The sequence below is a fragment of the Neolamprologus brichardi genome, chromosome 7 (assembly GCF_056152115.1).
Source record: "Neolamprologus brichardi isolate AB-2024 chromosome 7, ASM5615211v1, whole genome shotgun sequence".
Lineage (NCBI taxonomy): Eukaryota > Metazoa > Chordata > Actinopteri > Cichliformes > Cichlidae > Neolamprologus > Neolamprologus brichardi.
In genome coordinates, this window is record NC_142110.1 from 13,307,304 (window position 1) to 13,324,001 (window position 16,698).

Sequence of the window (16,698 nt, forward strand, 5' to 3'; positions counted from 1 at the left end):
AATCTACCATCAGCAGTCTGGGTCCCTGTCTCACAGCTCGAATAGCAGAGCACTAGTTCCCACATACACATGCAGGTCGTGTGGACAGGATGCTCTTGCTTGAACAGAGCAGATCTCCTGATTACTTAGAGCTAATCCTCCCTGTCTTTCTCACTTGCAGCTATAGATTTACAGTATACTGATTGTTTGATGACTGTTCAGACCATAATTCGCAGCAAGACAAAGATCTGCAAATCCACTTGTAGTTGCACAGCTTTATCTATGAAAGCATAAATAGAACATCCATAACAATATAATAACACCCAAATATATCTAAATAACAGAACCATCAGACAGCCAGCACAGACATTTTTAAAAAGTAGAAAACTCTTTGCTCAATTTAGCCGAAAAATATATGATTCTTAATTAATCCTGTCGTGGTATTGTGATATATTTATCAGTGTTTACATTATTATACCAGTGTCAGTGTGTAGCAGTCTATGTGTAATATATCTGACTGGGAATAGACTAACCAGAGGGAGGCAGTAGTACAAATGTAACCCGGGGAAAGGAGAAAAGGAGACAGACGATTTCCTTTCATCGGTCCACAGATACATTTTGGAGAGCCCCGCGTTTCTTTTCCCCCCTCACCCTATATTTATCTCCATTGTGTTGGTAGACTTCTCGCACTGATTGAGAAACATGGCCTCGCTCGTGAATCATCATTTATTTACTAGCAGCTTTTATTGAGTTTCTCTCGTCAGCGATGTGCATTCACATACTAATAGTACGGCTAATCTGTTCCAAAAGAAACCCGATGATTCAGACTCTTCTGCGCTGCTTTCAGTCCCGAGTTACAGAGAAATTATATCGCCTATTGATGCGCTCTCAAAGTTATAAGAGTCTGTAGACTTCATGTCTTTGTTTTGTGTGTGGGGTTTTTTTTCTTTTTTTTTACAGAACACTCTTAAAAGTTGACTGATACATGTTTTTTAAAAATATGCTAACAGCCTTATTAATCCCAATAATGCAGTCTGTGTTCACATAACACAATGACAGCTTTCCCCTTGTAAAGAATCGACTTTATTAAAAAAAAAAAATGCCATGGCAGATCCGGCTTGGATGTCTGAGTTGTAAAATGTTAATGCACTGGCTCTGTGAGTCGAGGTATTTTCAGCTAATCAAACATGAGATTTATGGTACTTAATAGTGCTGTACATTGCCAATTTAGGAGAATAATATGTCCCAGTTGCTGTCTAATTTTGCTTGGCAACAGGCGCACTCCTGTGGAATCGCCCAGGGCAGTGTGAGTTGTCTCTGCATAGCTCAGTGTTCCATGCTCAGTGGTTGTTTGAAGGTATTTCATCACATTGTTGCCTTGATTCAGCTCTGTGGGGATTTGTTAGTTGCACTCATGTGGGAAGTGCATCCAGTACATTGTTAAGCTAGGGCTGATAATGAAGATCAGCCAGCCAGAGTCCCCTGAGCTAAGCGGAGAGAGATAGTCTAGTGAGACGCGCTGCTACAGACATAGTGGAGCAGGACGAGCGCACGCAGCAATACATACAGACACAAAGGAATCATCAGCACAAAAACATACAACACCGAACCGCGCTGTACTGTGGTGCACTGAAGAACACAATGCAGTACAGAGTATTGCATAGGTAGATTATGAAATCCATTATAATCTGTTCTTCTTACCGGACATTTTCCTGAATTTGTTAAATTGGCATTATGATGTGTAATGTTAATGTTGTGGGGGTTTTTTTCTGTTATGTGAAATTGACAATAAAAAGGGCCTCACAACACACCGCCTCTATTTCACTGGAAAGTTATTTGATTCTCAGCATGGTACTAGAACTGGTTGTTTCCTCTTCTCCCACAGCAACATTGAATGCTTAAATTGACACAATATTTTTCTCTCTCTGTGTACTGTAGGTTATGTTTTCGTCTTACTCTATTTGTTTGTTCCACAAAGGGAGTATTTTCTTTTTGGACATTTTGGTTTAATCTATAATAGATGGCTTTTTTTTTCTGAAATAGGTCAGTGTAATCACAACAGTGAGGGATGGACAGTCACTGTAACAGGGAAATCAATAGAGCTATCTATTTGTCGTAAACCAGGCCAACATGATTTTTCTCTATTTTTTCCCTCCTGCCTTGTCTTTTCCTCTCCAACTCAATATGGCAGGTCCTCATTTTTCAGTAAAAGCATTACGTCTGCCATTTTGTAAAATTGCAAATGGCCTTTTGTGCATGCACTTTCTTTGCATAAGTTTCTGGATGTAAAGTCTCTTCGTCTTATCACCTCCGAGGGGCCCTGCGTGTTTTCTAAGGGGAAGTGTGGTGAGGGGAGCCGTAGGGGTGCAAGTCCGCTTCTTGTCGGGGGGGGGTTGCTCTGCTTTTGTTGGCGCATAATCTGGTTCTTCTCGTGGTGCCGGCTCTTTCAGAGAATTTGAGCTTGAGTGAAGAGACACCTCGTCAGCTTTTCCTCACCTTTTTTTCTTCTTCTTCCTTTTGTGTCTCACACAAAACCGAAAGCACTGTCTTGAAGTGTTGTCAGACCGGAAAACAAGAGTAAGTGACATGTGACAAGGACACAATGCTTGGATGGGCCAGCCAAAGTAAGTGGCCCCATCTGCTGCGGGCGATTTCTCTTATGCCGGCTGTCTGCCGCCTCAGGTGAAAGGGGCCAAGGAGCGAGGGGCTGTGCTGGGATGGTGGCTTCTGCCAGGCGAAGCAGTTGGCATGGCTGGGAGGGCACGGCTGGCCTCTCGCTCGCTGCAGTCAACCAGCATTTGCAAAAGCGCAGGTTAGCCGTCTCTCATCGGGTTTCCAATGCCTCATCACTTTCCTATGGTGTATACACATTCGGCATAGGACAGGAGTGTCAGCATGTAATGAAAGGTTTGATTCATGGAGGGTGACAGCTGCAGAGGTCACAGAGCTCTATAAGATATGATCCTCACTAATGCTGATGGGGAAATTTTAAATGATGGGTCCATAATTTGACGTGCCTTCCTCAGCTTTCACTGAGCTCTTCATTAATCAGTGTGTTTATAATATTGTTGGTCTTTTCATAGACGTTATGCAAAAGGAAAGTGGAGCAAAATCAATTTTCTACTCTTTTCAATTTTTCAGCAATAAAAATCTACAGTTTCGTGCATTGACAAAAATAAATATAAACAAATATGTGCCATCAAAACAGCTACTGCATCATGAAAGGAAAAAGAGAGCAATTTTTTTTTATGAAACTGAATGATAATTTCAAGTGAGGATCAGAACTTTACAACAAATAAGCTGTTCAAAAAGTAAAGGAGAGGAGAGAAAATAAACTTCCTACACAGAGACGAAAGCAGACGTGCTCACAAAAGCTTTTGGTGATGTTATACATTGACATTTGTGCTGATCGCATTGTGCCCATTTTGTTGAATCTGCTTTATTAGAGGAATGCTGTTTTTTTTTTTTTTTCCACGTTGCTATTAATTTGTGTTTCTGTGGGTGTGCAGCGCAAGAACAGAGAGATGTGGTTAACCCATTGTGAAGTTAGCCGTCATCATTAAGATTCAGGAGATAACAGGCATGCGGATTTCTACTGCTCAGCATTATAGGATCCCAGACATCAAAGGCAGGTTTTCATTCTACTGTGTCTGCTGCATGGTGAAGGAAAGAAGAAGAAAAAAAACAGGTAAGGAGATATGGAGTCAGGAAAATAAAGCAGATTTTGAGTGGAAAGGAGCGCGTGTATACTGTACAGAGGTATGCAGAGGCAGGTGACACAATGCTCAGTGATCTGTTTGATGTCTCAGAGGGTCCCTCCTGCATAGTTAGCCCTTTGCTAAATTGCCATCCACTCTGATTAAGTGGCACAGCCCTTAATAACACCGTGGTTGACCTCAAACTGGCTTACTTTTAAAGATCAGGTTCATTCCTCAATGTGGTCATTAAAGTTCAGGTGACTCAAAACAATTCATTTGTGTTGTTTTGGTCATTATTTGCCAGCTCTGTATTTTTACCTGCAACACAATTTCCTGTGTATTCCTCCTTTCATTTAATCGATATATAAAAGTGCTGTGAATATTTTTTTTTCTTTGTACAAATCTTGTAATAGTATTTCCAGGTCTGTTACACAGATATAACAATGAAGTTCCCCTTAATTCAGATTACTTTGTCAGTCAGCGTGGTGCCATTATGTGCCATTACATCAGTGTGAGCTGTTCTACAGTGAGAGTATTGAATGTACAAGAGCGAGAAATACGCTGTTCTCCAGTATTGTGCTGGATTACAGAATCAAGGTCGACTCACAAGACACAGAGCAGCATTATCCCTTAATCCTGTGTTTTGGTTTCAAATAGCCTTTTTACACCTAATCTTCACAAGTAAAATGACAAACATGAATACAGAGGTAGGTATTTAAATGTGCATTACCTGCAATGTTAAGGTCAAAGGCTTACGCTGACTCAAAGTGGCTGTGTATTTTGTGACGGAACAGACAGCCATTTGTTATTTTGTTGCTGCTTTATTACGGAATACTAGGGAGTCTTGTGATGAAATTCCCGCAGGGAGTTTCAGATGGGTAAGTGTGGGAACTTTTTCGACTCGGAGCTTGTTTGTTTTTGTGCCGTTTTCTTTGTAAGAACGTTCAATGAAAATAAGATTTCCGCCTCACTTTAACCTCTCAACAAGTTTTGTTTGGCTTTCCGTACTTGTCCGCTCAGAGGACGGGCTTCACTGAGTCAACAGATATAGCGACTACATACACACTACTTACGCTGCCAAGGCTGTGCCTCCCCTTGACCAAACTGGTCTTAGTGTGTCCGTCAGGCTCAGCTGTGGCAGAGCTGGAGGAAACTTAAAGGTGCTGTGAAAGACTAAAAGTGGGCCAGCCGCTGCTGCCTCCTGTTGACCTACCTTGTTCAGAGGGTCCAGGTACAGACTGATGACAGGACTCCTCCTCAGCGGACCACATTACTAATGTGTGAGGGTGCAAGAGGAACACATCCAATGATGAATCACTCCCCTGCACCCATGGCATCCTCATAAGTCAAGAGTAAAAGTGTTGAGAGTGCGCTCAGTAAAGAGATCCTTCGCACTGTCCACCGTAGAGCAGCTCGATCCCGGTCCGCTGGAAGAAGGGAAAGGGGGAAGGCTAAGTGGTGCACATCACGCATAGCCTGAAGATCTCCCTCAATCTTGAGGAAAAACATTAGTCCCTCGAGTGGGTCACTTGTTTTTTTTTTTAAAGCTCATAGAACTCAGGAAAAGTTACTTTCATGCTTGACCAGAGCTGCATTTTAATAAATGAGAGTAATCTACATTGTGTTGATGTGGAATGCCTCCCTGGACCAGCTACATTACCAGAAGTCACAGAGAGAACATTAAATGTGTGTTAGTTTAAGCTAAAAGGGTTTTCTTCTGAGGAACAAAAAGGCGCTCCCTCATTATTCACTTTGTTGTTTCAGAACTTTGAATAAATGTGTGTGTGTTTTTTCTTTTGGAAGCAACTTTTTGGATGCAAATCTTGTACATCAGGTTGCTCCTCTGTTGTCTTCTTCTAGCTTTGAGCCAGAAGGTTAAACTATTTTAGTTTACACGCCTGCCTCCCCCTAGAGCTGATGTCAGGCTTTACTGGTGATGTTGGGGGAGTGAGTAAGTTTGGCGCTAGGTAATACATCACACACACCAGGGGGTCTCCCTGGTATGCTCCTCAATAATGAAGTTCATTCGTTAACTTCTCCCTCAAAGGCCAAGTTCCCCCGCTGCCCTTTTCAGCAGCCATTGCAACTCTTACCAGAGTCACCCTACTAACAGAGTGAGAAAAAAAAACATCATCATGCTTTTCTCCTTGACAGACTCAGTGGTTGCCTTTGCAGAGCATGAAGAATAAGCAGCTCCATTACCAATCCCTCATGCCTGGTTATAGCCATAATTATCACAGGGAAAATGACCTGCTCTGTTTGGTTTGCCGTAGAGGGGCTGCGCCTTCCTAATCACCTCCTTCTTCCCTCCTATCGTCCTCATGCCATGGAGATGGAGCTGGTTTTGGGGGAGTCTTGCCAGTTCATTAGAATTCACAGGGTTCCACCTCCCTGCCTAGCCAAGCTAAGCCTCTCACACAGGCTGCCATGCCTGTGATAATCTCCTCTCCTCGTTCCCTTTCGCTTCTTCTTTCTCTATCCTTCTATTCCTTTCCTTTCTGTCCCCAAGGGCGGCCTCACACAAAAGAGATGCAGTACAATTCATTGATGAATCTGATTTCTATTGACCTATTGAAAAATTGTTCCGGGAGATGTGTGGTAGCGCTCCGGCAGTGTCCACGGGCTCACTTTGCCGCCGCATTTCCATATAATAAACTAAATAAATAACCCGATTTATACTGGTTACTTAAATGACGGCCTCTATTCAACAGCTTTGCATGTGAAGTTGGTATTTTTTTTCAAGGCTGTTTCGACCAATTGAACATCCATTTTAATCACTTTTTCTTACTCTAGAAACACCCAAAATAACCAGAAATAGCCTCGCTTTAAATCTTAAATAACAAGCAAATAAAAAAGCAGCTGAGAGCAGTTCTTTTCCATTGTAATTTATATTATTGTCCCCATCATCTTGTCATCACCACATCTGTACCTTGAGGAGATCATTTAATGTGGAACAGGCATGTAAGGATGCCTCAAATGAAGCGAGACTCGGTCAGTCCATGGCGAATAAATCGGCTTAGCTGTAAAAGTGACACAGTACTTTTAATTTTTTTGACAAAAACGTGATGATTCAGTTGATTTGGAAAACTGGACTTGTTTCTTTTTTTCCTTCAAAAAATATTTAAATGAAGTCTATAAATAACTACCTGTAAAAGAAAAGGCTATAGCCCTGTCAGCCATTCGCTATAAGTGCTGTGTTGTTGATTCTGATTACATGACAGTTGACAGGTGTATACTTCACCTGTGTAGGAATGAATTGCTTTCATGCCTTTTGCTTTTGACCCTACTATTCTATAAATATTGTGTTTGTGTGTATTTGTATTTAGAGACAGACTGGGGCTGATCTGGCCCTGGGGCTGCTGTGCATACAAAGGAAGGGCAGTGTATATCGTGTATATCGTCATCTGATCTGAGAGGAACTTTAAAAATTTCGAAAAGTACATTACTTACCTGCAGCTGCTACTTTGCTTAGAGGAGACATATTGCACTGCTTTGTGGAAAATCCATTAGCGGTAATGAGTTAACAGCATTTCCTGTAGCTACACGTGCTATGAAATGCTGGCACAGCAGTGGCATGAATGGTTTTAAATTCACACCTTTCTTATTTAAACTTGTCTTTAAATGCAACCCTCCGCAGTGCTCTGGACGTAACCCAATAGTGTCCTCTATTTTCACTGAAATAGGTATTTCCTTTGTTGTCTGTGTGATTTATTGAAGTCTTCCCACAAGTGGAAGCCCCCAGGAAATTGCCTGGAATGGCCTTAAATTGGTTTATGATTGTGTGGTGTGGGCCGGTGCTGTTATGGTTCTAATATTATGCCCTCCACTCCTTGGCATCTATATTAAATTGATCTGTATTGTTTTCATGGAGTGCCTGTTGGAGCTTGTTAATTCTGCCGCTGCTTCAGGCAGGTGGTGTAGCTCCAAACACCCAGGTGGCGTGGTCGAATATAAGCCTCGGCTCTCTAAAATATCTCACATGACTGGGACGCAAAATGAGTAAGTCCAAAAGTGTTTATCTTGCGGGGTTAACAGCTGCGGAGCGGAACGCCACGCAGCCGACTGGGTCCGCGCTCTTAAGAGGCGAGTCCAGAGTTGTAAGAGTTAACATGGATCAGCTGCATGGTGAGCCTGTGCAGGGAATGGCTACTGACAGACTGCTAATGAGGCCATTATCAGGTCTCGTCCTCTTCTCTTCTCCCGGGGCACCGGTGGATGTTCTGTACCACATCTCAATTGAATTTCATTCCACAGGGCTTGTTTACGGTAAATACATTTGCTTGAATTAATCCACGAGGAGTGTGAGATACATGACTTGGCCAGTCTAAATGCAGAAATTTACTGTGTTGTGTCCGCTTCAGTTCAGTGTCGGCATCCACCACCAAGACTTTTTTTTCCCCCCTCAGGGGTATAAAGAAATTATCAGCTAAAACAGTTCTATTGAGGGCTCCACATTGCTGCATTAATACCCATAGACAGCTGACCATCAGTCCCTCTGTGGCTTAATCAATACCCTAATGAGCAACTATCAGCAGCGTATTGGCATACTGTCACTGGTAATGTGAAGCAGTCAAGGAAGTGTGTGATCAAAAGCTAATGAACCAGCCTTGCTGGAAACATTTGTCCTTAGGGAAGCTTGGGCTTTTAAGCACAATTATATACAGTTGGAGGCACTATATTTGTTGCATGGCTGACAGACAGAGCAGCAGCAGCGTCTTTTTCCAGTTTCACTCTGTATGATCCACATAAACACTGTCAACTGTTCTTTTATTGAACATTTTTTTTGCATTGCAAGAAGGCTGAAAAGGAGGACTGAGTGTACAGTGTGATCCTTATTTAACCTTGCAATTTACACAAAAGCTCTGTATCTTGTGTTTCGTTTTTATGTAGTTTTTTATTCATATTAATTATATATATATATATTTATATATATATAGAGAGAGAGAGTTACACGTCTCTATTTTGCTGTAGCATTTAACTTTGTTTTCTTTTCTTTTCTTATACGAGGAAACAAATAGGTTTTATTAGAAGCACGGCTATTTCATTTTCATGGTTATTTTATGAACCTCTCTCTCTTGTCAGAAGCTATTCGTCACATTCACGCTGCAGAAACATAATGTAGAAAGCATGCACTCCTTTCAGCTCTCTCCTGATGCTCAGGTTGGAGTACTGTATGGGTGTTGTCCTTCTCTATGTCCCTGCTATCATATTGTGCTTGTTTGTTTCCCCTTAACGGTACCTCGGTGTTATGTCCCAGTGTGTCGCGCCGTGCTCGGTTCCAGAGAGTCTGATGCAGCAGCCAGGTTCTGAGAGACAACCACAGATAGTGACAGTTAAACCTGCTTGTGCGTGGGCCTTCGCCCTCTGACTCATCTGTTGAACTTTGAAGATCTTGCGGGGAGATGCCTACATCAAAATGAGAGGACTGTACCGTCTGTTACATCATATTGTTTCGAATAATATGCGTGTCTGCATCTAGTTTGTATACCAGGCACGCTCCATTTGATTCTATCAGCCTCTGAATGATATTTTGCTCATTAGACAGTGTGCAATAAGAGACCAGTGTTGACACAACCTGAGTTAATGTGTTTAGAGACTCTAATGGATCATAGAGGTGCTAATGAAACATTGTCATGGGAAGATTTATGTTGCAAGCTGCTGAGTTCTCATTTCCATTTTATATGTGGTTAGATGTACCTTTATTCAATGAGCAGTACACAGCGGAAGACACCAAATGAATATAGATATTTCAAGTGTAACGTGGGAATAAATAATTCAATTTCATGTTGCAACTGCTTTGTTAAGCAGTCGTAACAGGAGGCAATTCTCTATAATTCTGTGGCGTGGATACAGTGGGGTTAATAAAAGGTTTAGTAAAATGAAACAAATATAGAGAAGTTGAGAAAACGAGGGTGTAAAATTCAAATTTCTACATGTGAAATATTGACTTTGTAAAAAAAAAAAAAAAGTAAAAAAAAAAAATCACTAGTTTAATTTTTAGATGTGAAATATTGCAGTGTTTGAAACCGAAGCTGTGTGATGTTTGTCTTCAGACAAGATGATACCAGCACCAGCTTATTCGTGGAAATGCCAAATGGTTATTGGCCAAGGCTGGATTGCAGTAAAACCAGAATATTGTATCAGAGAGAGGCAGCTGGTTAGGAGTCAGAACAGATTATCATATGAGAGAGGATGAGTGAGGAGGAGGAGGGGAGGAGAGGATCGGAGAGAGGGAGCGAGAGAGAGAGGTAGAGACTGGAATGGAAAGCAGGGGGCGAGAGTGAGGGGCAAAAAGGAGGACGAGACGGAGAAGTGATACCAAGAAACTCATCGCCTGGTCGCGATGGGGTCGGGGGGATCATCCAAAAACCTTCCGTCAGTATCTATATCGCCTCCTTCACCTGTCTGAAGGGGTGTGTGTGTGTGAGAGAGAGAGAGCTGCATGCAGGTCCTCTGAGAGGTCAGAGGAAGATGCTGAGGCTCCACTCATCTTCTCTCTGTGATGGGCCCACTGCTGCTTGCCGACATCTGGCCTCACACTGATCACTCATATCTACAGACAGGGAGGTGGAGAAGAGCGGGGCACTTGTATCACCAAGTCACAGAAAAAAATTACACTTCCTCTGTCATCCATTCTCACTGCTCTCTTTTCTTCTTTTCTTTTTTGAGTCACCAGTCTGTTGTCTTCCTGTCCCTCCTCTCTTTTCTTAGCCTTCACATTGCACAGTTTTAAAGGCAAAACAAAAGCACAAGGTGCAGAACCAGAATGCGATTTTTTTTCTCTCTCTTTCTCTCTTTTATGCGAGAGCTTGTTTTGTCTTTACCCTTGCACTAAAAAGATAAGACGCAGATAGTTAAGAGTGTGCTGTGTCTAGCAAAGCTGGTATACACGGCTCCGACTGCAATCAGTGGGAAGAGGGCCAGCTTCCCTGCCTGAGCTCTCAGCGCCCCTACTGGCTGCATGCTGTGCCAATCAAAGGCTAGTGGGTGGGGAGCAGTCAGACATGAACACTGATGTCACAGTCACATGGATTCTGGTGTGGTCATGCTCGGAGGCTGAGAGACAGAGCTGTGCTGGCCAGCTGCTGCTGAGACAGCAGTGGAGGGCTTTGCGCTGGTGATAGTTCTTCTCTTATGGACTCGAAGCTCAATGATGTATTTTGTGATTTCAGCTATGAAAGGTAAGAGCACAATGCATGCCGATCGCGCACCCAGAGTAACAAGTAGGGAAGTACGAGTACGCTATTCACAGCCTGCCAACTCTTTGCATTTCATTTGCAAGGCATGAGTGTGACAGAGAGAGAGAGAGAGAGAGAGAGAGAGAGAGTGAGGGGGAGAGAGGAGGGGAGGGAGAGATACAGTAATACATTGCTTCTGATTGTGTCCAAGTCAGTTAAGCTTTTCTAATATGTCTGTCCGTGCACTTCGAGAATTTCTGCTTTGAACTCTCAGAAAGAAAGAGATGGCGCGATAGGAGCAATTTGCATCTTCCAAAAAAATAAAAATAAAGAAAATAAAAATTAAAGGTTTGCTTTCATTTTTTTATTTACAGTGTGCGTTTTGTCGCTGCAGGTTTGCAGGATGCTGTAGAAACCACAGCCGGTGCAGCTTTTTTTCTCCACTAGTTCGTCTATTACATGAAATAGCTCCAGGGTTTCAAGAGTAGAAGTTTTTATTGGCGTAGATACGAGGTGGCATGCGATGGAGAGGGGGCTTGGGTTGGAGGGGTGGTTTTTTTTTCTTCTTAATCCTGTCGTTCCAGTCCAGGGAACGTGTCTGTGCTGCAGGAAGATGTGTGTGGTAGTGTTGAACGCGGGTCGCAGACGAGCGACGAGGCACTGGCGCGACTGGCAGACTGAGATTCTTTGAGTTGATACCGATGCACGTGTTTGTCTCTCTGTGTGTGTATATATATTTATATAATTATATGTATTTTTTAAAATTTTATTTCTGCGTGTCTGTGACAGTGTTGTGTTCCACTGACCTATTTTTGGGGTAGTCGGGTTTACATGTGGCACAAGAGCAGGACTGGGTCCTCCCAGTCTCTGATGTTGATCTAGTACGCTTTAATCCCAGCTCTTCCACCCCCTCTCCGTTGTACAGGCGAGCATGTGCACACGCAAACACACACACACGCGCACACACACACACCCGTGCAGACAGATAGTGAGTGTAGTCAGACATACAGTGCATCCCCACACTTCTCTCACGCATGCCTGCACACACAAACATACACACAGACGCGCGCACACATATATGCACATAATCACGTTTTTTCCACACTTATGAGTTCTTCCATACAGAGAGATGTGAACAACCATGCAGACATATGTGGTGAGATGCACTCCTAATATAATTAAATAGGCAACGATAACCCCGCTGAGGCACAGGCAGCTGTCATTCGGTGCAAAATGACAAAAAATATATGGAGCTGGAAATAATTTGATTTGATGTGTGCTGCTTTCTTATTTTTTCCTTCCCAGTAGATTGAAAGGTTTGAAAAAAAAAAGCACGGGGCATCTTCAGAACACAGTGGCTGCATACATGCACATTATTAAAAGCAAATGAAATTAATGTGTGATATTATATGTAATTAGAGTATTAGTAATATTGATAGTAACACTTACAGCTTGTCTGACTTTCGTTTGACTCAAGCTGCCACGACCACAGTATTAATTCCTTTCATTCTTTTCTTCTTCTTCTTCTCTTTTGTTAAGAGTGTAAAGGAAGTCATTTACAAAGTGAAGCTCACAGTCAATTGTGATAAGCCTGACGTGTGTGAAATTGAGAAAGAGCAAAGTCCTGAATCTTATTTTCATGAAAAAAAAAAGACCCGTTTGACCAAATGTCCTTTTACATGCATTTCATAGTGAAGGGTTTTTATGAAACCTCATATTTTTGGAGAAAAAACGAGTTTTGTGCTGTGTAGCATTTCTAATCTTTTTATGTTAAAGTGTAACATGCTCAAAATTTTATCGTGTTTATTTGTGCTTCGCTTGACTTGGCACAGAATTGCGTCTTTTTTTGTTACTCATTCAGTTCAGAAAAAAATGAGCAAATCTGATATGTACAGCAAAAAAACCTGCTTATTTTTTGTGCTCTAATGAGTCTCTTCACCAGTCTTCCTCTAGATCCGTCTGTTCCCTCATTGGTGCTTTCAGTTTGATGAGGGGTGTCTAGTGTCATGAAAGGATATTGTGACAATGTCAGAAATTAATTAAAATGTCAACAAGGGGGATAATTGAAAGCTAATTTAAATAGGAGCAGTCATTTCTCCTGAATGTGGTCAGGGAAGTGCACGATGACTTGCTGCATTGCCACAGACACAGAGTTTACATTGTTACCCGTGCATACTGCATGTGCCCTATGTGGTGTTTTTGGAAAACTGTTTTTCATCCTCTGCACTTCAAAAAATAATGCTAATGTATTATAACGAACATCTCTCTGTGCCTCTGTGGCTTTGTCTCTACCCTGCACCACCCTCTACCCACCTCTCCCTCTCAATTCAGCCTCTCTACCACACCACTGCCTCTCAAGTACCTAATTACCTGTAATGGAAACATCCCTCTCATTACCCCATGCAAATTAGCCAGCCTACTCAACACAATTAAGATGAAAATTCCAATTACATAATTAAAGAAAGTTGTTTGATGTGTGGATAGAAAAGGTAAAAAAGAAAAAGTGTCTCACACAGACCACATATAATTAACCCTTGAAAAGGAGAATTATTGTGGCAAAGTGGGTAGCATCAATGTTTCAAAATTGTTGAAAGCAGTGCCCAGTAAGCTACTACAGCGCGCGCAGACAACACATAAATATGTGATCTAGCATGAGTGTGTACTAGACTGTGAAAAATCTTTTGGGGCCCTAGAGAAGGTAAAGCCAAATATCTTATGATAGGCGCTTTAAGGCTATGTTAACAAGGCTGTAAATATTTGCTGTGGATTTGGTACTCTTTGTCTCTTTCAATCAGTGGCCGATTGAAGCGCTCACTAACCAGTGCTGCAGGCTTTCACACATTAAAGCAGAAGTTAGCAAGATTGGCTATTATCCAGTTAAGGACTGAGGACATGAAGAAGCCAAAGGGGAAAAAAAATATGCCACAGATTAAGGTGAAGGCAAATATAGCACAAGTCACCTGCAAGGATTTAAAATAAAAGACCCAATTATTTTAGGACGAGGCATTCATGCACGTTTTGATCTTTAAAAAAATCAATAAATACTGTGTACGTTTTAGTCTGTCAGTATGTAATTTTAGACAGCTACAACATTTACTTCAGTAGAACCACAAATGTCTGTATATTTGCAATAAAAAAAACCTTTATTAATTTAAGGGGTTATATACAATACAATACAATTAAAAGCATGCACACAACATCTGAGAAGATGCAAGGCGGGACAAACAAGTCAGCCTACCAGACGTGCAGTGTGTGCTTCAGCCCTCTCTCCTGCCTCTTAGCTCACAGAGGAAGTGGATTGGTGTCCCCACAGGTTATTAAAGTGTGTGAGCTGTGCCAGTCTGCGCTGTGCACACTGAGACAAACATCCTGGCTGCCTGTCTGTGTGTAGAGGGACTGGTTAATGAGATATTGACTGCCCATTGAGAGCATGGATTTTTGATTTGGCTCCATAGAAGTTGGGGAGAAAAGGATGTGCACTCCAGAGAGGATAGGCGCCTACGGATAGACACCAGTTTCTGAACTGGGGATTATTTTGCATTTTAATGTTGCACGTTTTAGGTGATTATGAATTTGAAAAAATTCAAATTCTGGGTTTGAGAAATGTGTTATTTGTGCATTGGATATAAGTGTGTTGAGTATATGATTTGCCTTGTGCTTCCAGTAACAACACAAAGAAGAATTGCCATTTCTTTGTAACCACATCTAAGCATAGTTTTTGTACAAACATTAATCTGCAGCGGCATCCGAAGCATTGCCAGGGTGCCAGACAGCTCTGTCAGTCATCTTGTCTTGTCAGTCACACCTTGTGGTTTTGACAGATTAGTCCAATCACAGGCAAGGTTAAACGACTCCCCTGTTCTATGTCCAATCAAACAGCGGGCAACAACAAACAGCACTTGCTCAAGGTAACCATCGGACTAAATCCTTAAAAACTTAAGGTTCATTGAGGGTTCTCTATTTGGCTCCCCAGTCAGGTAACAGACCAAGCTGGGCTTAGCCTAATGCCTTTAACTTAAAGGTAATTTCCTACTTTACTTTCAGTCTGTATTTCAGGAGTCACTTATAGAGCCTTTTGAAGTATCTCGCTGTCATGCAGCATTTAGCTTCTGATAGAATACTTCCTCTGTCAGCACTCATTAGATAATCACATACCACAGGCTATGGAGTTAGAGAACATTTTTACTTTCATTTTTTTTCTTGCCTTCTGTAACGTTCTAAGCAGAAAATGTAGAAAGAATATAGATTCTCTCCATTTTTTTTGCAGCCCTCAATCTTTCCGTTCTAATAGTTTGCTGTTTGCAGTTATTTGAAATACTGACACGCATCCTCCCAGCGCAAATCAGCTTTACTCAGTAAAGTGCCTCAATAAAATTAGTGTATGACTATGTAATTTAATAAGGAACGTACACTTCTTCTGCTTCGCATGCTTTGCCTTGCCCTCGTATGCTTTGCCGCCTGTGGTTTAAAAGTTAGCAGTGTTTTAAGAGAGTGAAGGATGAAGTTTTATTCCCCTGTACTTTCATTCTGAGCATGTTTCGTACCATTGGCTTTTTTCCTCTGTGGGCCTCTGGAGGGCTGTCCATTTGCTTTTTGAAGTTGCATCAAAGAGGAAATGGGGGAGAAAAAGCATTATTGATTTTGCGTTTTGTCTGACTGAAACACTGAGGACAGAAAAACACATAAGGAGTTAGGTGTTGGCAGTGGGGCAGCTCCGTCTCTTGTGTGTGAGCCAGAGGGAGATGGGGGAGATATCGAAAGAGGTAGAAGGTGAGGAGGAACACCAGACAACACTAATGCATCTCTCCCTAGAGTCGTATGCTCGGTCCTTTCACTTCCATCATTTCTCCCCTCTTTTCTGTTCCTAATGGCGGAGTAAATAAAGCCCATTACTGTGCGGCCTGAGACAAACCTCTGTCTTTCCCCACCATGTCGGATAGCTTTTCCATCAGACCGGTGACTCCCGAGGTCTGACAGCGCTCTACAGTTGACCTGCTTTTCCATGAAACACCAAGCTGCTCTCTTCTCAGTTGTAATCAGATCTCCCTGCTAGGCAAGCATGCTGGCAGCAGGCAAGAAGAGGAGTATTGTTTTTTGTGGTTTATCACCTTCTTCGCCCTCTTCCTGCATGCGTCAGCCTAGCAGAGGTGACACAGGAGAGGAGTACTTTTCTGGTGTTAATCTGACCTAAGGTGACTAAGAAAGAAACTCTTAGTGATAGAAACCGATAAGAGCTTGTCTCTAATATTCCTTACTCAGCGCTTATGCTAAACAGATGCGTGGCGTCTTTTAGCCATTTTCTGTGAACTCTGTCGAAAGACATCTCCTAGGCTTCACATAAAGCGATTCTGTGGAATTTTTAGTTAGGAAAATGACGGTGAAATTCGAAGACTTTGCCAGTGAAAGCGTGCCGCAGAATAAGAGGCTGAGGAAGGGTCAGAGGTCACAGCATACTGAGACATACTGCCTTCTTCTCCATGGAGAGCTACGGCAGCATCTAGGGAGCCTGGTGGGGAAGAAAGGATGAAAAATGAGAGGCGTGCAGAATTTTGATGAGATGAGGGAACAGGCAACGTTATAACAAAGGTCGTCGCAACATGTGCTCCGCCACTTGATTACAAAAGGGAGAGAAGTGTGTGAGGCGTTTGATTGCATGTCCCAGCAGAGGCCATTAGAGGTTCTACTTGTAGGATGGCTTCATTTACACTCATCTGATCTGTTGTGTGCCCTTATGAACAAACAAAGATTGCGAATCTTCCCGAGCACTAGGGGGTGCTCTTCAAGGGGAACAAATGAGAATATCTGTCCCCCAGGGTTTTAAAGTTTTTACCGTCTCCTAAGTT

General features: G+C 42.3%; 1 protein-coding gene across 2 annotated transcripts in view; it reads left to right on the forward strand.

The window, feature by feature from the left end:
• The window catches only part of roraa (RAR-related orphan receptor A, paralog a), a 191,827-nt gene that overhangs the window by 134,335 nt on the left and 40,794 nt on the right, over window positions 1-16,698 (forward strand). The window contains exon 1 of one of the 2 annotated variants that reach the window (XM_006789318.3): window positions 10,710-10,858. The exons of the other annotated variant lie outside the window; for it this stretch is intronic. Coding sequence (XP_006789381.1) covers window positions 10,828-10,858 — 31 coding nt within the window. The 5' untranslated portion in view covers window positions 10,710-10,827. Of the gene's footprint in view, window positions 1-10,709; window positions 10,859-16,698 lie in introns of those variants that run through there. 2 annotated transcript variants of the gene reach the window in all.